Consider the following 25,910-nt stretch of genomic DNA (forward strand, 5'->3'; position numbering starts at 1 on the left):
AGCTGGGTAGATTGACGACCACAACCGTTCATAAGACATGCAACACTCCCCATCCACGGCGATGTAATACTTCTCAACCACTCCTCTTGTTCCCTTGTTCATTATGTTGTCCCGGGCCGATCTTCTACTTCTCCTGCTGCTGTCCTCTTGGGCGGCAGCTTCCCGTGTGGTGAGGAAACAGCACGATGGTGCCAGGACCTTCCCGGCCAGTGAATGTGGCAACCCCTGCACCGTCGAATTCGAGTCGATCACCACCACTGTGACGGTGGCACCCCCAGACCAAACGGTCTCGGTGGAAAGCTTGACCAAGGATCTCACCTTCGCATTCTCCCCGCTCACCACAGTCGCAGTGGTCGGACCAGCGGCCCAAACATTCCCCAACGATGATCCCTCTGCCACCCCGACCATCACTCTCCATCCGCTGGATCTAGGCTCAGTGTTCCTCCTCGGCGAGGAGAAAAAGGGCGTTAAAGATATCGCAGACGCTCTTGATGATCCTGTGGGCGCCATTACAGACCATGTGACTGGTAAGAAAGGTTATGTCCTGCCGCTGGAAGTAGCAATCGAGGTCACGAAGTATCGCGTACCGTCGCAGTATAGTCCCTACCAATTGAGCGGCGATTCGGCCCTGGTCACATTGGCCCAGTTGACGGGTCAGACAATGGATCAGCTCAAGCAACAAGCGCAATCAGTGGTGGGAGATTCAAACAAGGGCATTACGACGGATCATCTGAAAGGCCTCCTCGACAAAACGGGTCGAAACTACCGGTGAGCAGAATATCCTGAGTCACATAATTCTTTCGCTGACCCTTGGAAATAGGCTGGAAGAGTATGACACTCAAGGACCGTGGGACTTCCCCGTATTGGCGAGCCAGCTCGGCGTTCCTGAAGGTCAGATTGGGCTATGCTACGCCCGGGATGATTTCACAGGGAATTGTGTCGTATATTACGACGGCACTCTCAAAGATTACCAGGCTGGTACTAACGCGCCTGAGTTCACCAAAGACAAGGACACGCCAGTCTGGGAGTTGATCGGTGAGCGCAATCTCAAAAGCCCGGAGGGACGTGATGCTTCGGTCATATCATATGTTTTTGCCATCTTGGAGGAGAAGAAGGAGCAAAATAAGGATTCTTAGTTATTGGATAGACCGAAAGTTGTGATCCTCAGCTAGAGAAGTGATCGATATAAAGGCTCGACTGTACTGTATCGGGGACTATGAACTTGATAGAGTACATCATATATATTAGCAAGATACACACAACTCCTTGTAGAGTTGCAGAAGGGATATTTCTTAAACGACGACGACTGATTCTCGAATATTGACACGTAACTCACATATTTCCAACGGTCGTGCATTCTTTATTCGACACAAAACAGCCGGATTGTAGGGCACAATGCGTCCTCGATTTTGTCTCAAAACAGGCACCGGTAGTGAGCCATAGAGGAACAGACCCTCATAGATCAACCAGTTCGTCAATGCTATAATGAGAGACCAAAGTGCGCTCACTTGCCTGCTGCAACTTGTTCTTGACAATGGTGTCGATGTTGGCCCGCTCTTCCGCACTAAGTAAACCATATCGATCCTCAATTGTACTGAATGGGCCATAAAATTTGGATCGATGAACTTCCAATAAATTTCATCAAACATAGAACCATGGCGAGAAGGGAGGCAAATCCAAAACAATCCAGTCTCGAACGACTGCTCCATAGTAGGGGATAGTCGCTGTGATTGTAACAAGGAACCATTGTTGATCTTCTCGGTCTCACAATCGCGGAGGGCCTCGAGAAAAGTGTAGAACCTCGGCATGAAACGGACCAGGAACTGGTCGAGATCGGCTTCCCAGTCTTCGGGCTTCTCCAGCAAGAGCCACCAAGGAGCAGCATATGTGAATTCAACAGGAGCAGCATACGTAAACTCCCAACCCACCACTCCAGTAACAGCAAGACTTGATGCATCAACAAGGACATCGTCAGGACGGAGGTCGTCGCAATAGGGTCTAAAAGGACCGTTACAGTGCTCCTTGGATATATCACGCGACAATTTGCGGAACAGACAACGCGCAACGTACTTTCTCCGGCAGTCAGCCTCGTCTGTCACTGCATCGTTGCGCTGTAGCTCAAAATGGTGGAAATGCTGGCGGGCAAGCTCCTCGAAATGATCTGCCGCGTTTTCGAACTGCTGTTGGCTAAAGACACCGTGGGGGATGTTAGAGAACTGGTCAAGTCGATTCATGCTGAAAGTAAGTGGTGGTTTCTGTACACCCCACTCCCCTGTCTCGTCCGGTCTCACGGCTCCAATGAACGGGAACTCGGGCTTTGACAGTTCTAGCAGGATCTCAGCCATTCCAAAGTAAGCCCTCCTCAAGACAGACTTGTGGATATCTGAGCGCAGTGTGACTTTCTCCGGGGTCGGTTCTCTGAGGTATCCACTCAGCGGCTTCCCCTCTAGAAACTCTATGACAATGTACGGGCCAACGGCACATCTTCCAGATCACAAAACCTTTGGAATAGGGACCGCCGTGTGTTGAGCAACGTATTGCATGATGGCAAATTCATCTTCAACCTTCTCATTACGGGCAATGACCCGACCAAGAGCAGTAAAACGGACTAGGACATGGTGGCCGTCATCGTAGGTAACGCGGTAGCATATATTGAAAGCGCCGTTTGTCAGCCGCGCAGCTCTCACAGGTGTACCGGGACAATGGCGGGCAGCAACCTTGCCTGCCAGCTCTTCCGGTGAATTTTTAAGCAGGTTTTGGAGCCACACCTGAAATATCAGATTCGATTGCTTTTTTGCGAGATGGTCGAAATCCATTCTGCTAGTACTGCGATGTGGTCCTCATATCAGAAGAGAGCATAAAACAGCACCCACCGGAGAATCAACTAAGTCGAGTCAACCTACACGTGATTCAATACTCATCTATTACGAGGCATGATATATCAGTAAAAAGGGCCAATCGAATTGATAAAAACTTGACGTGGTTGATAAAATTAATGAGACTGAGAGACGTGAAGATGGGACTTTCGGACCTGCAGGAAACACAATGAAGACTGAGATGTTCCTAGTCAGGTGACAGTTCACGCTTGACCCATTATATCCAGCATCTTTTCACTCTCTGTGGCAATGATGGTAACATAAATCTCATCCAACAAGATACAGTAAGGTATAGTTGCAAAGCATTCCCCACATCCACTGATTATTTTCTCTCATGACCCACTGAGACGTAGACTGCCTGACCGATATGGCACCAAGATGCTGATGTAAGACACTTATCATCATCACTGATCCATGACAGAAAGAAACAGAAACCAATACCAACCCAATTACTCGTACAACAAGCCCATTCGATCTCGGTATCTAAAGCAGAAGAAGAAGAAAAGCAACTTAACATGCCCCGCGTCCCCACAACCAAGGAGGTCGTGCCCGGCGCACCCGTCAACATCGTCTTAAAAGCCGACCAACCAACCGGTCGCACAGTCTCGGGGACCATTGCCGCCGTGCTGACTCGCGGGAACCATCCGCGGGGCATCAAGGTCCGACTCACGGATGGTCGTGTTGGGAGAGTGCAGTCCATGGGGATGGGGGGGAATTCGCAACCGGCAGCGACAGCGACAGAGGGACAGTGGACGAGGAGAGGCGATCCTCCCGGGGCCGAGGTCCCCTCGTCGAATGTCGGCCTCGATGCCTATGTGGTTAATGCCAGACCGCGGCAAAACCGGAGAAACGAACGGCGAGATGAGCATCAGGACGAGCCTAAGGAGGAAGGCCCGACGGTGACTTGTCCTGTTTGTGGGGATTTTGAGGGTGATGAGACGGCTGTTGCGCATCATGTGGCTGGTCATTTCGCTGACTGAATCATCGTCTTGAGAGTTCAGTATTGCTTCAGAGATACCCTTATACAGCGAGTGGGAGGTTCTTGCAGTCGCTATCATGTCCCTCGGCAAGTTTGGTAGGACAATTGTATCTATTATATGGCTGGTTTTGCTTGTGAAGTAATATAATTCAATTATATCTATGACTAGAGCTCATGCTGACCAGACCGTTTAGCTACCAGTGGGGACGGGAAAGCGCTGAACCAACGGGAGAAATCTTTCAGGAAAAGATGGCGCGTGGTCTGCCTATTCGAGAACCGAACTATCTTTGGGAATTTACCAGACGTCAGGATAAGCGTCACTTCATTGTTGACCTGAGTCACTTGCTATTAGAAGGCCGTGAGCTACCCCTCGTCGCTAACTCCCAAGAGGTGATACATAAGCCAACTACTACAAATCCACTAGAGATACTATAAATTGGAAATACAAAGAAGAATTCTTCATATCACTGAAAAAAGCAGACCGGCAAAACAGCCTCCATAACAGTGTCGAATAGAAAAAGTGAAAATCAGGAAGGACCACCATCAACTCCTATACACTACGTCCTTCCTAGTCATCGCCAACACCACCTCACAACGGAACAATCTTCAACATAGCAGCGTTCCCAGAGTCCTTACCCCAGATCTCAGCATGCTCAGACAGAGCAGTGAGATAGAGCGAAAACCGACCGTCTATACCAGCACTCCTGCACGCGGGCGTGATATCGACGTAGTCCATGCTCCTAGTGAGAGGCGGCACCGTCACCGTCTTGAAGGCGGGCGCGGAAGGAGGCGCATTGTCACCATTGACAGTCGCCTCGTCCCAGTCCGACGAGAGCGCCAGGGCGAAGGTGACCTTGAACTCGTTGGGGAGTAGGTCCCCGAAGCCTGGGAAGAGGATCGAGCAGGATTTCACGGAGAAGCCTGGCATCGGTTGCTCGAGGCCTACCAGGATCTGGCTTTCGTCTTCCCCGGTGGCGCTGGCCATGAGGGTGTCTTTGAGGCCTAGTGTGCATTGGTTGCACTCGCCGGATGGGCAGTCCGTGCAGTTGCCGGAGCGGACGATCGTTGCGTCTTTGACTACCGTGGTGTAGGTATATTCGGTTGCTGGTGCTGGAAGAGCTGTCGCTAGGATGGGAAGGGCGAGCAGCGCGTGGAGGTATGTCAGGAGATTCATGGTTGATTAGATTGGGAGGATTGATAAGATATTTGAATGAGACCGATGCGAATGGTGATGATGTTGTTATCAAGATATATTCGATTCTAATAGACACTGTGTGGGTCGCTCATCGTAGGAACTATTTATACCTCCGTCTACCAACAATAGTTACCTAGACATGTCGTGGTAAGCCCAGTTGAAAACCGACGTCTCCAGATCCAAGCGCAGCTGCCGCTCGTATTCCATGATCTTCGGCACCTCCATGTGAGAGGTCCCGGGGGGCATGCATATCCGGTTGGTCGGTCTATGGAGGCGTCGCCTGAGCTTTTGACAACAATACAGTGTCTTGGATATTAATAGGAGTGGCTTTATTGCTGCGTGCCTTCCGGGCAATAGAACCGCTCGAAGCTAAGACATATGAGTCCACGGATATATATATATGGTCCGAGACAAAATCGCAAGACTGCACGGGCTGTGTATAGAAGCTGCAGGGATTTGGTTGTTCAGGAATAAGCCCGATGGACTGATTACGGGTGCTTGCATTGCAGTGCTACAAATAGATGCTGCCATCGGGTTCGTCGCTGTCAGGAGCTGATGTCTCCCTATTGATGCCCACTCGGGCGAGAAACGATGGCATAAGCAGGTGATGACTTGATGTAGGAAAATTTAAATATCTATTGACCTCGGGCCAAGATACATGTATACTCAATCATTCAATTTACTATGAGATGAATGTTTAAGATTTAAAGACGAATTTCTGTCCATCAAGCCTGATAGGTCATGGAGAGAGCATCTATACCTAGGAGAGGCACCTGATTCGATAGCCTATACATATTGATATTAAGAACCCTTCTTTCATCAAATGGCAAGATGGCCGAGCGGTCTAAGGCGACAGGTTAAGGTGTACCTTAACAACAACTTTACAAGTTCCTGTTCATCGTATGATGGCGTGGGTTCGAATCCCACTCTTGTCAGTTCTTTTTTGCTGATGATTGAATTTTTTTACTTCTTGAAGGTGTGTATCCGGTGAGAGTGGAGTTCGGTTGTTCATGGTTCTCCAGTAACGCCTATCACAGATCCGGTTAGCTCCTTCAAGCAGTTCGCTGGTTCTGGCATCTACAGTATACCAAGCCCTAATCATTTTTACTATATACGACCACTTGTTGGGAACAGTCGGTCTGTCTTTCCTTGTCCCTGATTTGAATATGTTGCTCAAATGTTACTCGACGAGCCAATAGATACTCTTGGCTCCGGGCAGAATCTCTATACTACGCCACTTAAGAGCGGGACTGGGTGTAACGGTCTAATTTTGGATAGGACAACATGGTTAGGCAGTCTGCAATTGCTGGACCAAAGCTGAACCAGAAGTTGCATGTCTGTTGTGTACCACTTGCCACATTTCAAATACTTGTCTCAGGTCAGCGGGGCCCATTGCATTTCGGAAAGGCAGGCTGAAGGAGATCAATCGCTCAAACATGTGGGATACCTGTATGTTGCCACCACGTGAGAAAGGGTTATCAGACATGGCATGTTGCAGGCGGACTGGATCTGTAAACGGATACATGCGTTGCTAAGGCGACTTGATTTAGGAACTCTTACTTCATCTAGTGATGGGGTTATTTACTTCAATGACTGCAAGTGTGTTACTTAGAGCATGAGTTACTAGAGCATGGGAGGCTGTACTCTCGATCATACATGATGCTGCCTGTTAGGCAGGAAGGCTCTTGATACTACCTCTAGATCTGCTCGTGGCACTTATACTATATCCACTACGGAGATGTAACAATTCTACTAAGAATTAGCTGAGCTATTAGTGCACATGGATAGCTTGTCTACCCTCTTTGATCTTTGATATAGCACGATAAATAGGCTACCATCAAAAATCGAAGTGCCATGGTATCTCTCTTATAGTGGTAATGGCGACCTTTCTTATGTCAATAGTAATTGTCTTGACGAGCACTTGAAGTGCACTGCCTTCTATTTTCGATGTCCACCATGTCTCTGATACTTGGTGTTCTACTGTCTCTGAGAGGCTTGTGCTAGAGCTCTCAGACTTTACTGGCTTGCCGAGTGATAAACATGAAGGTGTATGCTACTCCGATGCTATCCGTCTAGTCGACTTACCGTACCTACCTAAGGTAGGTAGCTGTGTAGCCCATGGTCCTCATAGGTAAGGATCCAGCTGATTGAAGTTAGACAGCTTACTACCCATCCATATAACAACAAATGGAAAGACGACTAGGAAGTATACGTCCCACACTCATGCAGACGACAGAATGGCAGGATGACAGAAAGTGACACAAGCCATTGTTTTTATCTACCAATATCTGACTGTAGTCAGCCTCTACATCCACCGATTCAGGGGTAAAAGGGCAAAAAGTCACCCACATGCAATACTATAGAATCAGCACGGGATCATCATCGTTCTCAATATAACTATTGCAGGCACCCGCACACCCCTTACTACCATCTCCTGGGTCTTGGGTAGATAGGTAGTTGGTACCCGATCAGTTGGGTCATCCTAATCAGAGTCTAACTATGCGCTTATAGCCCTGCATATCCCACTACGCATAGCATTACATTGATCGATCAAACACATGTGATTTCTGCAATCCCAATCACGGGCACCGGGACGAGTCCCGCGCCAGGAACAAACTCGATCGGCAGTTGATCTCCGCATAAGGGGGGAGAAGAGGGGGCCAACACCACCAACGACTGGCTCTGTCAGGGCTGTCATACTCGAATTATAACCAACTAACTGCCTTGCAGGATTCGCACTTATGACTTAGGTGCCGTTAGTTTGGCGCATTGCCCAAGTCTCCCTTGTTTCTTTTTGCTCGCTTATAGCTAGGCTAAACCGCTAAATAGACTAGTGTTGGCTCCGACACGATGGTCCCGTTATGCATACATACAATATGTTATTTGGGACCGGCGCCGCGGTTTAGTTAACTTGTCACTTGGCACGCTCGGCGGGTGACTAGGGGCTTGAAGTGCTAGTTGACTAGTGATTCTTGACAGACGGGGGTATCCAGTTAGACGGTTGAGGAGTGTCGATCGCTAATCCAGGTGCCTGATTCTTGGGTTGGCTGTTTCTGCTCACCCCTTAAATCCTTCTAGTCTGTGCTTTTGCACGCCCAACTAGGCGGTTTCTGCCCTGTGGTCCCGGAAGTCCGGTTATTGTCTCGCTTGAGGGATTGGATTCCGCTGGTGGCTGCTGGTGTGGGTATTGGATTCGTGTTGGGTTGGGTAGTGATTGGAGCTGGGAGGTCAAAGGGACCGGTGTCTTGGATACTTTCCCTTGATCATATCTCAAGAGAGGGGTTGAAGGTAGATTTCTTGATCTATCATATATGAGACTGTCACTGTGTTTAATGTCTGATTTGATGGTGGGTATTGTCGCGATGTCTACGAATTATTGCGTTGATGTCGGGAGTATAGTTCAGTTTGAAGGAGAGATGGGGCAGAAGAGATAAAAGGGAGTGAGCTGCAGTTTCTTGTACATTGACACTGTATTCTCGACGGAGGACGTTGATCGTGCGAGTATCTGAAGTACTCCGTCCACACTACACAGGGATCTCCCCTATGGTTGCTTTGTCTCGGGAGCGGACGTGAGCCCACCACTTCCGCCATCAGACGCCGGGACAAGTGGGACCGACAAAAGTACAAAGCACAAGACAAGACCTCTAGTTTTGTGGGAAGTACTAATAGGTTTACACTTGTATCTCCTTGTGCGGGTGGGGTATGCTGTCTGATGTCACCGATCCAATCAAGGTTACATCCTTACATCAGTTGCCAGAATATCAATTTGATGGATCAATTCAGATCAATTGAGGTGCAAAAGTCGGAATGGAACCTGGGGAGGCGCAATGGGGGCGAAGAAAGAGGCACAATCAGCCCCGATGGCTTGGTGGCTCGACTAAATGTTAACCTGTTTCAAGTATACAGAGAGCCTCGGCAGGCACTCTCCACTCCTGACCATCCCGTCCAATGGACAATGACGAGAAGTGGACATTGGAGGGTGATCCGATCGGATCACGAGAGAGGGGGCAATTGGGAGAGAAAAGCTGAGAGCTCCCCATGGCTGTTGCACAATATGCAAGTCAGGAGGCATGATGGTGAGGAAAACATGGGAGCTGAATGAGGAGAGGCCCCTCGGGGTCTAGGTTTTCAGATTGCGTGTCCTGAATCCTCGAGTGACAGACTGACCCACGACGACCCACTGTCGGCGACCAACGCGTTGTCCTAGAGCCGCTGACACCCAAGCAAGACTCGACGCCGGTCGATTCAATCAGATCATCTCACAGCCCTCGGAGGTACTACTGTAATAGAAAATCAATAAAAAAAAATAAATTAATAACGGCACCCGGATTGTGGCCTCCGTGGGTCCCGTCCTCGATGAGCTCATGCGAATTATGGGTAGCCTACCAGCCAGGCTCCATCTACTGGCGGGAGGCGGATGATCTGACGGGTCAAGTCCAATCCAATCCAATCCGGTGGACAACAATGCAATATCGAATCTGGTCTCTAGTACGGAATACCCCGTCGGGTGATGATTGATCGCCACAGCCACACCTCGAGCAGGTTGTTTGCAGAGTGCAGCTTGCATTTTGCATCGAATATCTGTTCCGAGTCCTCCCTTGTGCATGTGCATTGCATTACCCTCGCCTCCATTGGAGCTAAAAGGTCGACAGGGCTAACGGGTTAGTCTATCCGGGCCAGGGGGATTAGGGTCGGTTCCCCGAACGGTCGATTCTACCAGCCCATTGGGGCTGGGGGACAATCGGATGGATGCGACCTGACCGGTTGATCGATTCAAGGGGAGGGGGGATCCGTTTGCCGCGGGAAGGGGTGTCTTTTTTCTTCCTTTAGTCTGATGATCACGATGATGAAATCTTGATCCCTCGGTTGTTCTTTTCTCAGATGATTATTATGGATGTTAGATACTATTGAATGTTGGAGAATAGAAGATCCAATCATCGGAGATGTATCAACAAATAAACAAAGAGGAATCCATTAGGTCGACAGGTTCAGTCTTCTAAGAGCAAAGGTACCGAAGGAACCGGAAGCGAGACGGGAACCAAAGACCTGGAACGGGGGCGACAGGAGACAGCTTGAAGGCTAGTTTCTGTTAGTGGATGATCGATCCTGGAGGAGGGGAAAGTCTGGACTTCCGCCCACTTACTATTCTTATCGTGCTTCGACCTTGGATTATTAAAATTCACTTCTCCCATTGTCTTGAATGTTGACCCTCTTTCTTTCACATCTCACTCTCTTACACTCTCTCACTACCCTCTTTCTCTCTCTTTATCCACAATTGATCCACTCGTTGACAATTTCCTCTGTTAACATCATTATCTCTACCACCCTTCAATCTCTTTCTGTTGGTGGTTTCAGCGTTCGTTTTTTGTTCGTTCTTCTGACGCATCTCAAACCAAAACGCCCACACAAGGAAACTCTAAATACCCAAGAACAAAATCAAAACAAAGCACAGCAAAATTCTAAATACAATCCCAACATCAACCAGTCAACTATTCTGGTTCTCGAATTTTGGTGCGACCAATCAACGCGTCTGTTTGCCTTGTGACTATCGCCTCCCGTACAACCTCCGCTGCGTCTCCGACTCCATACGGGGACAACAATCGGATAACTACTTCATCCTCGGTCGATCAATCCTTGTTTCCCCGGTTGATCTGATCTATCGGGCAACAGGCTCGATCGAGTTAACCTCCTTTGATCGACTCTCCAACAAATAGACGGGGTCACAAGTCACTCGGGGACGAGAGACCCAACAACCGTGGTGTTCCCATCGCACGTTTGTCTTGCGCGACTGAAACCTAAGGGATACTTCATCCCTAGTACCCTAGCCAAGGAGATCTTGCGCCCCCTTCCCTTCTTTTCGTCCAAGATCCATGCTACATGCAAGTAATACTAGCAGTCATCTAGAGCAGTTTGGATCAAACCTTGACTGTCCCGCATCCCTATCACGTCGCACGGTTCGGAAGGTTCTTGGAGCTCAGGTTGCCCCTTGGCCCACCTTGCGAACTCTTCCACACACTACGCCCTTTTATATCTCCTGTCCTCCCTCGTGAGAGTTAGACCCTCTCTTTCATTATCGTGATTCCCTTTGACTTTTTCTTGGAAAGGAAAAAACCCATTGATCTCCTACGTGACACAATCATGGCTCACCAAGAGGGATTGCTGGATACCCCCAATGGGTCGTCTCTGACCTGGATCCTGGACCATTGCGTTCGCTATCCGGGAACTTACGAGATTCCCCTGCGTACCATGTACGAACTGAATTGCAACTCGTTAAGACAATCGCCGTCTGGCACGCGCACTCCCGAGACAGCGGCCACTACCCCGCGACCCTCCAACTCGTTCAAAGCTTCTCACTCTTCCGGCTCCTCCATTGACTCCACTGCCGATTTCAAGGCCCAATTGACGCAGCAGATCTCGCGGCTGCCGTCTCAGCCGTGCTCGTTGCCTCCTAGCTTCATCACCAACTTCCTCCGTCGCTGCTTTGCTCCGGAGCTCGAGGATGTCGACTTCCCCCAGGCCCTGTGCGCGCTGGATTACTTGAAGGACCTGGACATCCGTCGCAAGAAGGATGTGTCGGCGGCCCTGCAGCGGTTGCAGATCCGACCGGAAGATCTCACTGAGAGATCCGATCTCGCCGCGAGGTATCCCGGCGTCATGGGCTGGATCGAGTCGATGAGCTCCAAAGGTCGCAAGGCCGATGCGCTGTACACGCAGATCTACATTGGTCTCCGTCGCTGGGTAAGTGAACACCGATGAACCCCGCAAGCATGAGATCATGAGCTAACCGAACTTCAGACATTGATCAATGAGATGTTACTCGAGCCGTTCAGCAAAGGAGGCTGTATCGCCATGCTCAACACGCTCTTCCCGCCTGTGACCGAGACGACGGCGCACCCCGCGGCGCACCTGACCCACCACATCCTCAGGTCCCATCGCGATGGTTTCTTCCGCTACATCCGCGGGGTCGAGACCAATGGGAAGGACATCCTGCAACAGCTCCGCGCCCAGGGTGCCCCCGAGGGGTCGGAGGACGGATGGGCGCCCGTCCGGGAGGTCCTGGACCGGTATCTCCGGCTCGCAAATGAGATTATTGACGAATGTGCCTCGGTAACGGACCACAGCAGCTTGGGTGAGGAGCCCTTGTCCTCCCGCAGCAAAAGCCGCAAGGTGGATTCAGGCGTGAGCTTCTGCTCTACCGAGCGACTGCCCGCACCATCCGCGGATGAGTCCGATGAGATGGACAAGCCCCTGCCGCCTTCGCCGACCAAGAAAGGTGGTTCGACTCTGGAGCGACTTGCGCGGGAGATCCGCAGGCTGGGCCTCGGCGACGGCAAGACCAAGAGCCTCAAGAAGATGAAGTCGACCAGCGCTCTGACCACGCGCGGGGAGCCCGGTCAAGTCGACTACGCATCCTTTTTTGACATTGACGAGCAAAAGCGCAAGCGACTCATCTGGGAGGCGAAGAACCGCAGACACACCCACCACAAGCGGCCTAGCACTCAATCCAAAGAGTCTTTCAATACCGATCTGTTCAGAGCGACCTGACCTCTTTCTTCTGTTCCATATCATCGTCCTGTTATTGTCCCCGCATTTTCTGTTCTTGACAAAATTAGGAAAGACAAAATGGGCGCTCTTCATCCTTGGGACGTTTCGGAGTTGGGCATCTATCTGGGTTTCATGTTGCTTTGCGATTTCATCTGCACTTTTTTTTTTTTTTTTTCGCCCTTGTTCAGGATCAACCAGCCTTCTGGGTGTCTTTGTGCTTCTAGGTCTGATTTTACCGGTGGACTGGGGATATCGGCATTTGCTTTTTTTGTTCTAGGGAAAGGATTTTGCATGGATGGATGGCCTCCAAGGGAGGGAAACAAACAAACAAGCCTGGGAGCTTGACTGAACCATGACTACTGACTCATGACCATAATGTTTTATGACTGCGGGAGGTGTTTGTTACCAAGAGGATCGGAGTTAAATAAAATGGAATTATCTTGTTACTTTTTACATACCAGGGTTGAGGGCCTTCTGTACGTATGAGAGCGAGCTGCTGACACTCGACACTGTAATAAATTCACCCACTTCCATACCAACTATCTACCTTGGTATAGTTGGTACTTAAATATAGTTCCTTGCAGACCTGGAGTCCCGGACGGGGATGGATGGATCGGACCCTTGCAGCGTGCAGGAAGTCCGTCCGTCCGTCGCTGAGTGAGTAGTTAGTAGTTCCTTGTTGCGATCAAACATATGTCGTACGACATGTAATGCTGTTCATGCTGTGGTTTGTTTTTGTTATGGTTCTGCAGTTGGATACTTGCAGGGTTTGCATAAAGATCTTTGGTATGATATAATAATAGATATTACGGGTATAATCTATGTGATTATGGTCGTGCATTTGTATGTTGTGTTTCCTGTTGATGCATCTGTGCATATCCGGGCAGTTTTTGAAGCCTTGTGGGATTTTTCTAGAAGGAGAATTCTATTTTGTCGCCCACTATCCGTAGTTCTACTAGGTATATCTACATAAGATTCAATTATGATATCCCATGATATAGACAGTTTGTAACTATACCTACCCAGCACGGCAGAAAAGATTGACCACCATGCACAACATCTGACATCCATTCATCGCACAGTCCACACCAATAAAAGCATGATATATAAATGACAGCTCAAGGCAAAATTAAGATATAATAATGATGTGGTTGTGCGACAATAACTGACAGTTAGAGCAATCATGGATATGCACAGTATACCTTCCCTTTCCCTGCAGTGGTTTGGCTTGGTGGAACTGTCTGGCTCCACCCTGCAGATCTAGATCTTCTTCTGTTTTTTGAACTCGATTTTGATTAGTTAGTCAGATAGCTAGTTACCTGGGGCTCTAGCACTATATCCAAGATCCTGGAAATCTAGATCAATTTGTGTCCTACGCGCCACTGCATGATCTACAGCTGGGACCAGGGCTCGTCATATACCGACCGGACTACGGCACTTTGATTAGTGCGTTATAGCTGTGGGTAGGACAATCTTGGCTGGATCTGATATAACTGTCGGTCTGGCTGTTTGGGATTACCCCTACATGGCGTGGGATTGATTATAGTACCCAGTAAGATAGTATAGCAACATGGTGATGTTATGTTGTAGGACTTTGGGTGATGAATGATTCATGCCTTGGTGTGGTTCATGGAGGATACCCTTTCAAATTTGTGGTCTATTTTTCATTCTTCAGACTGTGAGCTTTTCAAACTGATAGTGGGATTGTCGAATATCGTAATAGGGTGGATCATTGAAGATACTTGTCGTTGTTGTTGTTAGAGAGTCGGCCTGGATCAGTAGGCAAAATGCATATATAGGCGGGATGACATAGTCCCGTATCGCATATCGGACAAGTCGTTGATGTGGATATGTACTGTGTCAATGAGTGTATACAAGACTACATAATACATAATTGCTTTCTCTTTCTATAATCTTATCTGTTATATATATATATATATATATATATATATATTTATATGTTTATTTTTATATACTTCATTTATACTTCTGTGTAAATATCAGCGATTACATCAGACACGGAAGTTGTGCACAGTTGGCCGCGACGCCGGCCGTAGTGGTCCCTATCGCGATGTGGCCACTGTGGAGTATACAGCCTCGACCATAAACATCACTCATCCGACTCTCCTACACCACTTCCTGGAGTTACTAAGTGCTATAACTAATTCAGATGTCTACTTGAAATTGTGGAACCTATATAATACACAGAAGATCTATCCCGCATCTGTATTGCGGAGTGGCGCTTTGCCCGTTATGCTCTTTGGCTAAGCTGACCTTTGTTTGGAGTAGCCGGCTCTCATACCGTCCATCAACTCTTCTTTATTTACATTTGATTCTGTATACGCTCAAATATAGCTATGCGCCCCGTGTCAGGATTGGCCGCTTCGTGCCGACTGGCAGCCGTGGGGGCTGCTCTCCTGACCCCACTGGTACATGCCAGTCCGTCGGTCAATGTTGCTCTGCAAGCTTCCTTTGATTCACCCCAGTATCTGGTTGAGCTTTTGTAAGATGCTCCAGCCCAGCTCAAAGTGCTATCATCTTGGTTACATGGCTAATTGATACCTATCTACTAGAGAAACCGCCGCCGAAGAGAACTCAACCGCCTACTTCCCCCTGCTTGACCGCATTGCCGACGGCGCGTTCGACGATACTATTACCGATAAGGAGCTCTACGATCGATTCCTACAGATCGTCTCCGATGATGGCCATCTCCGGACCCCGGAAAGCCTGTCGTCCTTCAAGGTGTCCCTGGCGATCCGGTCGGCGAGTCCCCGAATCGCCGCGCATTACCAGTACTATAATGCTTCGGTCCAGCAGACGTTGATGGCGGCGCAGGATGCTGCCTGTCCAGTCTGGGTACATACCGATGGGAAGCAATACTGTTCTTCGGCTATGGAGCGTGCGCAGCAGGATGTCTCGGGTGAATTGTGAGCGGCTCTGGATACCTGGGTGTTGGTCGGATCGTGGGCTTACTTTCATATAGGGATCCGCGCGAGCTCCCGTTTGATAGGGTTCTGGGCGATTTGGCTCTCCCGCCTGCAGTGCTCTACGCAGATGTGTCTTCTCCGATGTTCAAGGACTTCCACCTAGCGCTGAGCGCCCTCGCGAAGGAAGGCCAGATCTCGTATCGTATTCGCTACCGCCCTTCCCAGCACAGGAGCCCTCGTCCGCTTTACGTCTCTGGATATGGTGTCGAGCTCGCGTTGAAACGGACTGATTATATAGTCATTGATGACCGGGATGCCGAGCAGCGAGATGGTAAACCCAGCAATGCGGAGGGGGATGCGCCGGACGACCTTAAGCCGCTTTCATCGTCAGAAGTATCGCGCTTGGGGGTCAACACTGTGAGCTATGTCATGGACAGCGACAGCCCTCTTGACACCCTCATCAAGCTTTCCCAAGATTTCCCGAAATATTCCGCCAACGTGGCTGCCCATGATGCAAGCCCCGAGCTCTTGCAAGATATCCGCTCGAGCCGGCTCCAGCTGCTCCCTCCGGGGACAAACGTTATGTGGATCAATGGCGTCCAAGTGGATCCTCGGGAGATCGACGCCTTTTCCCTCCTCGACACTCTGCGCCGTGAAAGGAAACTTATCGAAAAGTTTAGAGATCTGGGCATCTCTGCGACGGAAGCGGTGGACCTCCTGTCGCACGAGTACCTCGGCAAGGCGTTGGCCCAGGATGCGCCCCCGCGTTATAACTACCGGGATGAGATTGAAGGAGGCCGCATTATCATCTGGATGAACGATGTAGAGAAGGATGCCAGATACGAACAGTGGCCCAGCTCAGTCAGAGCGGTACGTCCTCTCCAGCGAACTTCCTGTCCTACATAGCTGACCATAGCCGCACAGTATCTGCAACGCAGCTACCCGGGCCAGCTCCCGGCCGTGCGCCGCAATGCGAACAACATCGTCATTCCTGTGGACTTGTCTACCATGGAGGGCGTGCAAGTGGTTATCAACAACATTAAGATCTTTGTCCAGAATAATATTCCTGTCAGATTTGGACTCGTTCCCGTTGCTTCCTCGCCTGGATCCTCAGCGCAGTTGAAGGTGGCACACTATCTGCAGGAAACGTTTGGTCTCGCGAGTCTTCTGCAATTTTTGGAAGAGGTATGTGGATCTTGCGATCGACACCCCAGTTTACGACTGCTAATCGACCTAGACTGCTGCCAAGAAGAGTGCAGCATCGCCAGATCAAGCCTGCTTTGAGGCTGCTACACAGGACCAAACTGCGCGCGCCGATAGGCAGGTCCTGTCCTTTGAGGAAGTACTCAAGGACAAGGACCTCGACGCCCTTGTGGCCCGAACGGCGGACTACCAGAAACGGCTCGGAATTGAGGGCAAGAAACCACCTATCTTGGTAAATGGAGCTCCCGTCTCCAGCGGGGAGAGTTGGATGCAAGAGATGAGTGTCGCGATTAGCAAGGATATACAGACGATCCAACGGGGCGTCGCTGAGGGTGTCATCGACGACGATACCGTGATCTACGAGTACCTCCTTTCTGACGCCTTCGACCGGCGGACTTCTTGGGTTGTACCGGAAGACCCCAAAGATATCCAAGTTGTGGACATTGCCACAGTTTCGGATTCCAGGGAGGAAGTTTTGCGCGAATTGCCGCATATCGCGTCGCAAAGCGATGATGCACTTGATAGTCTTCATTTGCTTGTTGTTGGCGATTTCGATTCTGGAAATGGCCAAGCTCTTTTGACTGCGGCTCTCGAAAGCCGGGAAAAGCACCCTGAAGTAGAGGTTCTCTTCCTTCATAACCCTACCACGCATGGTTCTAGCACAGGTGCATCCGCAGCACTCTATAGATCTCTGAAGGGAGACAAGAAAGGGGATGCTACTCAAGTGCTCGCTGACGTAGCATCTTATGATGGCGCGGAAGCTCCTGAGATTGCTCAATTCTGGGAGGCACAGCAGCCTTTGGTCAAAGACCTTGGCTTTGCCCCTGGTGCGCGGGGAGTTGTCATCAATGGCAGGACGGTTGGGCCCATCCGCGACGATATAGCCGTGGTCCTCGATGACATGGATCAGCTCTTTGCATACGAGCAAAAGAAACGCATAGGCCCGGTTGCAAAGGCCGTCAAGGAGCTCGGATTTGGATCGAAGCTCTCTGGACCGCTTGCTTTTGCCAAGCTCACCTCGCTCACAACCCTGTCGACCATCTCGGATGTTCCTGAAGGAATCTCCCAACCCATGTCGGAAGTCCGGTTGAACTTGTTTGGCAAGTGGGAGGACTCTCGCTCAACGATCACCGTTTCAGGCTCCGAAGACCCAGCCATCACCATTGTCGCTTCGATCGACCCGACTTCTGAAGTGGCTCAGAGATGGCTGCCGATTTTGAAGGTCCTTTCGGAATTGGCAAGCGTTAGACTGAGGCTGTTCTTGAACCCGCGAGAGCAGATCAACGAGCTCCCCACCAAGCGTTTCTATCGTTATGTGCTCGACTCCGAGCCTTCTTTCGACGATGACGGGGCGCTGTCTAGACCGACCGCGTCCTTCTCGGGCGTGCCGGTTGATGCCCTTCTCACCTTGGGGATGGACGTCCCTTCCCCCTGGCTGGTGGCTCCCAAGGAGTCTATACACGACCTTGATAACATCAAGCTCAGCTCCGTGAGAGATGGAGCTGACGTCGATGCCATTTATGCCTTGGAGCATATCTTGATCGAGGGTCACTCCCGGGATACGACCATTAGATCGCCTCCAAGCGGGGTGCAGCTGGTTCTTGGAACCGATGACAACCCTCATTTTGCCGACACGATCATCATGGCCAACCTGGGCTACTTCCAGTTCAAGGCTCAGCCCGGACTGTGGAAGATCGATCTCAAGCCCGGACGCAGCGAGCGCATTTACAATATCGACAGCGTTGGAAGTTTGGGGTATAGCCCGCAACCGGGCGATGAGAATACCGAAGTCGCTCTCCTCTCTTTCCAAGGCAAGACGCTTTTCCCGCGTCTGTCGCGGAAGAAGGGCCAGGAGAATGAAGATGTCCTTGAGACTGGGCCACAGCCGGGTACGGCCATGGACTACGTGTCTAAAGGACTGAACTTTGCCTCCGGCATACTCTCTAGCGTCGGTGTCGGTTCCAAGGGTGAAGAGAAGCACGCCGACATCAATATCTTTTCCGTTGCTAGCGGTCACCTGTACGAGCGCATGCTGAACATCATGATGGTGTCGGTGATGCGCAACACCAACCACTCCGTCAAGTTCTGGTTCATCGAGCAGTTCCTCTCGCCGTCATTCAAATCTTTCCTCCCCCACCTGGCAAAGGAATACGGCTTCTCGTACGAGATGGTCACCTATAAATGGCCGCACTGGCTGCGCGCACAGAGCGAGAAGCAGCGCCAAATCTGGGGCTACAAGATCCTGTTCCTGGACGTGCTCTTCCCCCTCTCACTGGACAAGGTCATCTTCGTCGACGCCGACCAGATCGTCCGCACAGACATGTACGACCTCGTCACCATGGACCTCGAAGGCGCGCCCTACGGCTTCACCCCCATGTGCGACTCGCGCGAGGAAATGGAAGGCTTCCGCTTCTGGAAGCAGGGCTACTGGAAGAACTTCCTCCGCGGCCAGCCGTACCACATCTCAGCCCTCTACGTCGTCGATCTGAACCGCTTCCGCGCTCTCGCTGCCGGTGACCGCCTCCGCGGGCAGTACCAGATGCTCTCGGCTGACAAGAACAGCCTGAGTAACCTGGACCAGGACCTCCCCAACCACATGCAGCATCAAATTCCGATTAAGAGCCTCCCGCAGGAGTGGCTGTGGTGTGAGACTTGGTGCTCTGATGCTTCGCTCACCCAGGCCCGCACTATCGATCTCTGCAATAACCCGCAGACGAAGGAGCCAAAGTTGGACCGTGCGCGCAGACAGGTGCCTGAGTGGACGGAGTACGATGAGGAGATTGCGGCGTTGACGAAGAAGTTTGCGCTGGAACAGGAGGTGCTGCAGAAGGAGCAGGAGCAGATACATGGGGAGGAGGAAGATGAGGATGGTGATGATTCGGGGTGGGATAAGGATGAGCTGTAGCGTGTTGTTTTACCTTTCCTTTTGGAATTATAGATATTTGGATATGCTTATAAGCTTTTATAAACTAGACCATGCAAATTTATTGGATCAATCATTCATCCATGTATTGAGTATAGCCCGTTATAGGCTCTTTTTCATTCTGAAGATACTAGTTCATAGTGTATTCGAGTAGAGCTCATGAGTCGAGGATAGAAAAATGCCATGCAAAACCAAACCAAACGCCCATCCACCCCCCACTACGACTCAACCTTCATCTCACGCAACACCCTCGAAACCAACTTCCTCTGATCCGCCGGCGCCAAACCCAACTCATCAATAGCAGTCAAACACCGCCCAATAGCAACAGTCGCCTTAACAGCGGAATCGCCCCCATTCGCACAATCCACCCAAACCTTCCCATTCCTCCCAACAGCAATCTCAAAGCCGCCCACCTTCTCCAGCTTCTTCCCCAGCTCTCCCAGCACCGCCAACCCAGCAACCGCACCGTCCTCGTCCTCCGCCGCCGCCGACGACGAGGAGCTCGCGCGCATCAACCGCGCCGCCATTCCAACCGACACATCAAACACCATCCCCCCCGTCAGCGGACCCAACCCCCCAGGCTCCGCCTTCCCCGTCGCGGGGTTAACGCACGTCAGCTCGGCTTCCGCGCCGGGCCCCATCCCCATAGATAGCACGCGCGCGTACACCAGATCGCCCCCCTTGAGCATCGGACGGGTTTTCTTGCTTGCGCCTTCGAACGAGAGCTGGCCCAGGAGTAGCTGCGGCGCTTGCGGCGTCACCACGCAGTGGAAGTAGTCTGGGCTGGAGTGGTGGACTTGTGCGATGACGAGGTCGTTGGCGGTCGGTATGTAGCGTCTGTTTGGCGGCGTTTGCATTGATAGTCCGTTTCGTTTGTGGTCTGTGGAGAGGATGCCGGGCTGGGTCGTGGAGAGGACATGTGTGGTGGTGTGTGACTTGGAGGTGGTGGTGGGGTCGGTTGTGAGGAGAGGAGGCGTAGGCCGGGGCCTAGTCGGAGGGGTGCGGATCCGGACGACGCGGGGAAGTTCTCCGGGGGATGTCGTCGCCCGGGAGGAGTATTAAGGGGGAAGTCATGGTGAGTGGAATTGAGAAGATATGGTGTTGGTAGGATGGAGAAGGATATACAGATGTGGCGTCTTTTGATGCTGAGGAAAAAACGGAAGATGCGCCATGCTTATCGGCTATCGCCACGTGATGCTTTCATAATTAGTAATACGCTGCACAAGCTATCGATAATGGCGAAATTTGCCCGCCCTGTGCAAACATGTCAAAAATTTTTTCTCTCCGCCGACAAAGTCGAAAGTTCGAAGTTTCTCCGGTCTTGTATTGATTCGATCCTTCTCCTCACTTCTCACTTCACTTCCCCCCTCAACTCCTTTCGTTCTTCGTCTTTCGTTCTTTTCAAGATGAGTGACGCTCCTAACGGTACCGCCGCCGAGCGGTTTGCAATTGGTATCTCCTTTGGCAACTCTTACAGCTCGATTGCCCGCATCAACCCTGTATGGCTTGTCCACCGTGCGACGGTTTTTCCTGGGGAGATATTCCTTGACGATAGATGCTAATATATGGGATGTATAGGAAGGCAAGGCTGAGGTTATTGCCAACGAGGAGGGAGGTATGTCATGATATTCGTCTCAACTTGACCTTTCGATGGACACTGACATCGCATCGATAGACCGCCAGATTCCTTCCGTCCTCTCGTACATTGGTGGTGAAGAGTACCATGGCACCCAGGCCAAGGCTCAGCTCATTCGCAACTCCAAGAACACTGTCGCATACTTCAGAGACTACCTCGGCAAGAAGTAAGTCATATACTCCTTTTTTCCGTTCCTTCTTTCGTTTTCGCCCCTTCTCGAGTACTTCAAAATGGCGGGGCAAAGGATCCTGACAGACTTTTTCTTCCAGCTTCAAGTCGATAGATCCTACTCCTTGCCACAACTCCGCCCACCCCCAGCAGAGCGACTCCACCGTCGCCTTCTCCATCTGCGATGGCGAGAGCGAGACCCCCAGCACCGTGACCGTTTCCGAGATCGCGACCCGCCACATGCGTCGTCTGAGACAGTCCGCCTCGGATTTCCTGGGTAAGGATGTCAACGCCGCCGTTATCACCGTCCCTACCGACTTCACCGACGCCCAGCGTGAGGCCCTGATCGCCGCCACCAAGGCTGCCGGCATGGAGGTCCTGCAGCTCATCCACGAGCCCGTTGCTGCGGTGCTGGCTTATGACGCTCGCCCCGAGGCCGTTGTCGCCGATAAGCTGGTTGTTGTCGCTGATCTGGGTGGTACCCGCTCCGACGCCGCCGTCGTTGCCTGCCGCGGTGGTATGTACACCATCCTGGCCACCGCTCACGACTACGAGCTGGGTGGTGCCACTCTCGACAAGATCGTCATCGACCACTTCGCCAAGGAGTTCATCAAGAAGCACAAGACCGACCCCCGTGAGGACGCCCGTGGCCTGGCCAAGCTGAAGCTCGAGGGTGAAGCCACCAAGAAGACGCTGAGCTTGGGTACCAACGCTAGCTTGAGCATCGAGAGCTTGGCGGACGGCATTGACTTCCAGTCCAACGTCAACCGTACCCGCTATGAGCTGCTGTCCGGCAAGGTCTTCGCTCAGTTCACCGGTCTGATCGAGCAGGTCGTGAAGAAGGCCGACTTGGATCTTCTGGATATCGACCAGGTGAGTGTTTCCTGGGGGTTTCCCCCTTCTCGCCCCCCTTACGGACCTTCTTTCTAACATTGATTCTAGGTCATCTTCGCCGGTGGTGCCTCGCACACTCCCAAGATCGCCCAGTTGGCTAGCAACATCTTCCCCGAGACCACTCAGATCCTGGCCCCCTCGACGCTGGTCAGCGCCATCAACCCCTCCGAGCTGGCTCCCCGCGGTGCCGCCATCCAGGCCTCTCTCATCCAGGAGTTCGACCAGGAGGACATCGAGCAGTCCATCCACCCCATGGTCACCGCCACCACCCACCTTAAGAACGCCATCGGTGTCGAGTTCTCTTCCGGCGGCGCCACGGAGTTCAAGCCCCTGATGCACGCCGAGACCGCTCTCCCCGCCCGCCGCGTGGCCCAGTACAACGCCCCCAAGGAGGGCGGTGATGTGCTCATCCGTGTGTGTGAGGGTGTCCGCGACATCAAGGTCACCAAGCCCGAGCCCAAGGCCAAGGAAGAGAAGCCCAAGGGCGACGAAGACGACTCCGACTTCGACTCCGATGAGGACGACGAGGAGGAGACCCGCGAGATTGTCTGGAAGACCGAGAAGCCCATCGCCGAGCTGGCCGTCAAGGGCACCAAGGCCGGCAGCAAGGTCGAGCTTATGGTTCACGTCAACCCCGACCTCGGCATGCAGATCACCGCCCGGGAGGTCGGTGGCCAGAGCGCCGTCCGCGGTGCCGTCCAGTCGGCTTGAATAGGCGGGGATTGTCGCTGATCTCGCATAATTCTCTTCTTCCCTCTCCTCCCCTTCATCTGCTTGCTCTTTCCGATGCAGGTACCGTGATGCTTGCTTCCACGTCTTGGATATGGACATTATAGACTCATAAAGACTGGACCGGCTAGATCTCCTTTGTTTCTGTTTGTTTGTTTCTTTTGTCACAGGGTGGCAATGGCAATGGGCAATGGGCATAGACGGGGGTGCTCGGACCTGTATCGAGAGAGCAAGTCCTAGATCTCTTTTCCCTTCCCTTTCCTTTTTCTTTTCTATATTGGTTCCATTTTTTTGTCTTTTCTGCGTGCTATTCGCAATGACTGTTTGATGATGAATGTATCCATGAAGGTCTTCAAAAGTATATAGAGATATTCATACGGCACAATAGAGAACTCGACGAGATGATCTCGCTGTGTAGATGTAGAGATTGCACAACCACAACCCTATGATGTGGGAGGACCGACGAAAACGGTCCCAAGAACAAAAATAGTCATTATTGATGACTATAAAGTTGCGAGTAGTTGCAAAAAAAGGTTGCAACAAACGTGACAGTCAACATAACAAGTTATGTGGGTAGGAAACAACGCATGTCAGCTGATGTTTGGCCGTTTGCTTGTCCTACCACTGCACATGGCGGAATGGAATAAGAGAAGGAGAGGAAGAGCTTCTTGCAGGACCTATGGATAAAGACAGATTACTACTGCTTGCTGTGGTGTACTTGCGGACGATTTTCTTTTCACTTTGTGAACTCCATTATATTGTATACATTACTACCTAGTGATATAGCCGATATAGAGCACAAGCACAAAAAACAGAGATATCATGGGTTGAATTAGACAACAACACGCATGAACCATGAAATATGACAAGACAGATGGGGGTTTTTAAAATATTAAATATGGGATGATGAGGACGGCTCCAGGTTTCCACATGTAGAGGTGGAGGAGGGAGCTATTGTCGTGACTTTTAATATCGCAGGCACGGTGCCACGCTCGTTGACAATACCAGTGGTAGATATGAATCTGACGGGTAAAGTATGCCGACTAGACGAGACCGACCTGCGAAGACGGACCAATGAGGAAGCAAATGCAGTCGACAAGACGGAAGAGACACGTTCTAGGGGCCGTGGCTCTTATTGAGACTGTTCTTGTTTGGAATAATTTACGGGTTGACTTCCTTGTTGGCCTCGACGCTGGGAGAACGCTGCGAAGAGAAGAATCCGCGGCGACGGTGCTCACGGCCGCTGTATCCGGAATCTTTCTGGCCCACGGCGCCGCCCATGCAGTATAGAACACAGGACAGCAGCAGGCAGGCCATTGCGGTCCACATGAAGGCGAAGGCCTTGACTCCCAGACGGGCTCTCTGATCGTTGGCGTTGAACTTGTTGCGGCCCTGGACGTACACGGCGCTAAACAGGGCGTTAGCTGAGCTCTTTGAGCCATTCATAAAGTGAAAGGTGACTTACGTGATCAGACAGGTGGTGATCGTCTCGAAGAGCAGAGCGAGCCAGGCCAAGGCGGACGACAGGTAGCTCCCGACGCGGGTGCACATGGCCAGGAAGCCCGTGAACAGCGAGGTGACCGCGAAGAACAGGGCGATGATGAAGAACGGGAAGGAGAACCGGGACGTCAGGAAGTAATGGTTTGTCCTGCAGTAATTAGTTCAACGCCCCATGCACCAAATGGAACAAGCCGTCTCTCTCACCCGATGAAATCCTTAGGGATACCCTCCGTCGTGCCGAACGTGCGGTGGCTCGGGGGGTCGAATGGGTAGGCCGGGTAGTTGGTGCCGCATTCGCTCTTCCCATGATCATTCACGGCGCAGAGATTCCAGTAGGTCCAACGGGAGAGTGCTGGTGCCCCCGGGATTCTGCTGGTATCTACCTGGAGGAAGTAGATCTGATTCAGCGGGTTCGAGTTCCTGGCGCCTCCAAGGAAGGTGAGGAACATCAGTAGTAGGGCGGAGGCCGTGAAGAACAGGCCCAACAGGCCCATGGCCACTCCTAGAGGGGAACTGTTAGCGCATGAGCTATCAAGGGCACACGTAGCTCTCTGGAAGACATACTGCTAAGAGGCATGATTACGCTGTATTGCCCTTTACTTCACTTGATTGAAGGGCTGGTATGTCAGTGAGGCTCTTGAATATGCGACTATTCAATCCTTGGCTTTTTTTTAATCTTTTTTGCTTCCTTTGAAAGAACTCTCCAGACCGAAGGAAAAGAAGACAAAAGATCAAGACCGACCAAAAGGAAAAAAAGAGCGAGGGCTCAGGAAGTCCGCGGAAGTAATATCAGCAAATAGGTGGGAAATAGAGTCCGGGATTAAGCTTGCTATTAAGGGGGGTATCCGGAGAACCCGGGTGCTACAACCATATGATAGGCAGAAGAGAGCATCATCATTGCTATCACCATCATCATGATTACCATTAGAGGAACTCAGGGTCATGCGAAGGAGGGTTCGGGAGGGGGAAGAAGAGTCGATACAGAGTTGAGATTTGGCTCCACCAAGATATCTCGACGTCATCGTTATGCCAGTTGCCGCTAACTATGCTGGGATAGTGCTGACACTAAGCCTGTTATAGTAGGCGGTCAGAGATATCCATGACGTTGTCTCAACCACCACCGCCGGGAATGCCTTCATCTTCATCCACCGACGTTGCATTCTCCAAGGCTTTACTCTCCCGATTGCTTTGTGCTTTGTTTTACGTTAATTCTTTTCCTCTGTCCCGACCCTGACGGAGTTGACGTGGGCCCTGCCTCGGAAAAGTTAACTCAGGTCCCGTTGTTCCCTGTCTACGAGCTGTCAATTTCAACGCCTTGTACTAGGAGTGTCTAGC

The 25,910-nt window shown here is 51.3% G+C and overlaps 10 protein-coding genes and 1 non-coding gene across 11 annotated transcripts; 6 read left to right on the plus strand and 5 right to left on the minus strand.

The window, feature by feature from the left end:
* Positions 1–103: 103 nt before the first annotated feature.
* Positions 104–1,214, plus strand: P168DRAFT_339824 (uncharacterized protein; the record flags this gene model as incomplete). The annotated part of the gene is made up of 2 exons (XM_024841779.1): positions 104–768; positions 821–1,214. The coding sequence occupies 2 exons, from the start codon at positions 104–106 to the stop codon at positions 1,134–1,136; spliced, it is 981 nt and encodes a 326-aa protein (XP_024695169.1). The 3' UTR covers positions 1,137–1,214.
* On the minus strand, positions 1,122–2,816 carry P168DRAFT_309499 (phosphotransferase family protein; the record flags this gene model as incomplete). Its single annotated transcript, XM_024839305.1, has 3 exons — positions 1,122–1,594; positions 1,627–2,453; positions 2,502–2,816. 3 exons carry the CDS (start codon positions 2,814–2,816, stop codon positions 1,456–1,458), a joined length of 1,281 nt encoding a protein of 426 aa, XP_024695170.1. The 3' UTR covers positions 1,122–1,455.
* A 575-nt stretch (positions 2,817–3,391) lies between these two features.
* On the plus strand, positions 3,392–3,856 carry P168DRAFT_316577 (YwbE family protein; the record flags this gene model as incomplete). Its single annotated transcript, XM_024840027.1, has 1 exon — positions 3,392–3,856. One exon carries the CDS (start codon positions 3,392–3,394, stop codon positions 3,854–3,856), a length of 465 nt encoding a protein of 154 aa, XP_024695171.1.
* Positions 3,857–4,444: 588 nt separating this feature from the next.
* On the minus strand, positions 4,445–5,029 carry P168DRAFT_316578 (uncharacterized protein; the record flags this gene model as incomplete). Its single annotated transcript, XM_024840028.1, has 1 exon — positions 4,445–5,029. The coding sequence occupies one exon, from the start codon at positions 5,027–5,029 to the stop codon at positions 4,445–4,447; it is 585 nt and encodes a 194-aa protein (XP_024695172.1).
* An 846-nt stretch (positions 5,030–5,875) lies between these two features.
* On the plus strand, positions 5,876–5,985 carry P168DRAFT_t54. The gene has a single exon. It is a non-coding gene; the product is annotated as a tRNA-Leu (tRNA).
* Positions 5,986–7,931: 1,946 nt separating this feature from the next.
* Positions 7,932–8,784, minus strand: P168DRAFT_115348 (uncharacterized protein). Its single transcript, XM_024832581.1, has 2 exons — positions 8,421–8,784; positions 7,932–8,367 (listed from the first exon to the last, which is right to left on the minus strand). Exons 1-2 carry the CDS (start codon positions 8,639–8,641, stop codon positions 8,115–8,117), a joined length of 474 nt encoding a protein of 157 aa, XP_024695173.1. The 5' UTR covers positions 8,642–8,784; the 3' UTR covers positions 7,932–8,114.
* A 2,404-nt stretch (positions 8,785–11,188) lies between these two features.
* Positions 11,189–12,595, plus strand: P168DRAFT_295625 (uncharacterized protein; the record flags this gene model as incomplete). The annotated part of the gene is made up of 2 exons (XM_024838053.1): positions 11,189–11,788; positions 11,846–12,595. The coding sequence occupies 2 exons, from the start codon at positions 11,189–11,191 to the stop codon at positions 12,593–12,595; spliced, it is 1,350 nt and encodes a 449-aa protein (XP_024695174.1).
* A 2,357-nt stretch (positions 12,596–14,952) lies between these two features.
* Positions 14,953–19,698, plus strand: P168DRAFT_265242 (putative UDP-glucose:glycoprotein glucosyltransferase; the record flags this gene model as incomplete). Its single annotated transcript, XM_024834899.1, has 5 exons — positions 14,953–15,098; positions 15,169–15,522; positions 15,579–16,392; positions 16,447–16,707; positions 16,760–19,698. The coding sequence occupies 5 exons, from the start codon at positions 14,953–14,955 to the stop codon at positions 19,628–19,630; spliced, it is 4,446 nt and encodes a 1,481-aa protein (XP_024695175.1). The 3' UTR covers positions 19,631–19,698.
* Positions 19,699–19,735: 37 nt separating this feature from the next.
* Positions 19,736–21,045, minus strand: P168DRAFT_288516 (exosome non-catalytic core subunit RRP40; the record flags this gene model as incomplete). The annotated part of the gene is made up of 1 exon (XM_024836802.1): positions 19,736–21,045. A coding segment is annotated over one exon (717 nt), but the record flags the coding sequence as incomplete, so codon positions are not given.
* Positions 20,991–23,477, plus strand: P168DRAFT_288517 (ribosome-associated complex protein SSZ1). Its single transcript, XM_024836803.1, has 5 exons — positions 20,991–21,147; positions 21,227–21,263; positions 21,324–21,450; positions 21,554–22,325; positions 22,395–23,477. Exons 1-5 carry the CDS (start codon positions 21,055–21,057, stop codon positions 23,055–23,057), a joined length of 1,692 nt encoding a protein of 563 aa, XP_024695177.1. The 5' UTR covers positions 20,991–21,054; the 3' UTR covers positions 23,058–23,477.
* Positions 23,478–23,823: 346 nt separating this feature from the next.
* On the minus strand, positions 23,824–25,553 carry P168DRAFT_288519 (SUR7/PalI family protein). The gene is made up of 4 exons (XM_024836804.1): positions 25,140–25,553; positions 24,780–25,077; positions 24,541–24,723; positions 23,824–24,483 (listed from the first exon to the last, which is right to left on the minus strand). The coding sequence occupies exons 1-4, from the start codon at positions 25,150–25,152 to the stop codon at positions 24,237–24,239; spliced, it is 741 nt and encodes a 246-aa protein (XP_024695178.1). The 5' UTR covers positions 25,153–25,553; the 3' UTR covers positions 23,824–24,236.
* Between the last annotated feature and the right edge of the window lie 357 nt (positions 25,554–25,910).

The sequence above is a fragment of the Aspergillus campestris genome (genome assembly GCF_002847485.1).
Source record: "Aspergillus campestris IBT 28561 chromosome Unknown P168scaffold_3, whole genome shotgun sequence".
In the NCBI taxonomy this organism is placed as follows: domain Eukaryota; kingdom Fungi; phylum Ascomycota; class Eurotiomycetes; order Eurotiales; family Aspergillaceae; genus Aspergillus; species Aspergillus campestris.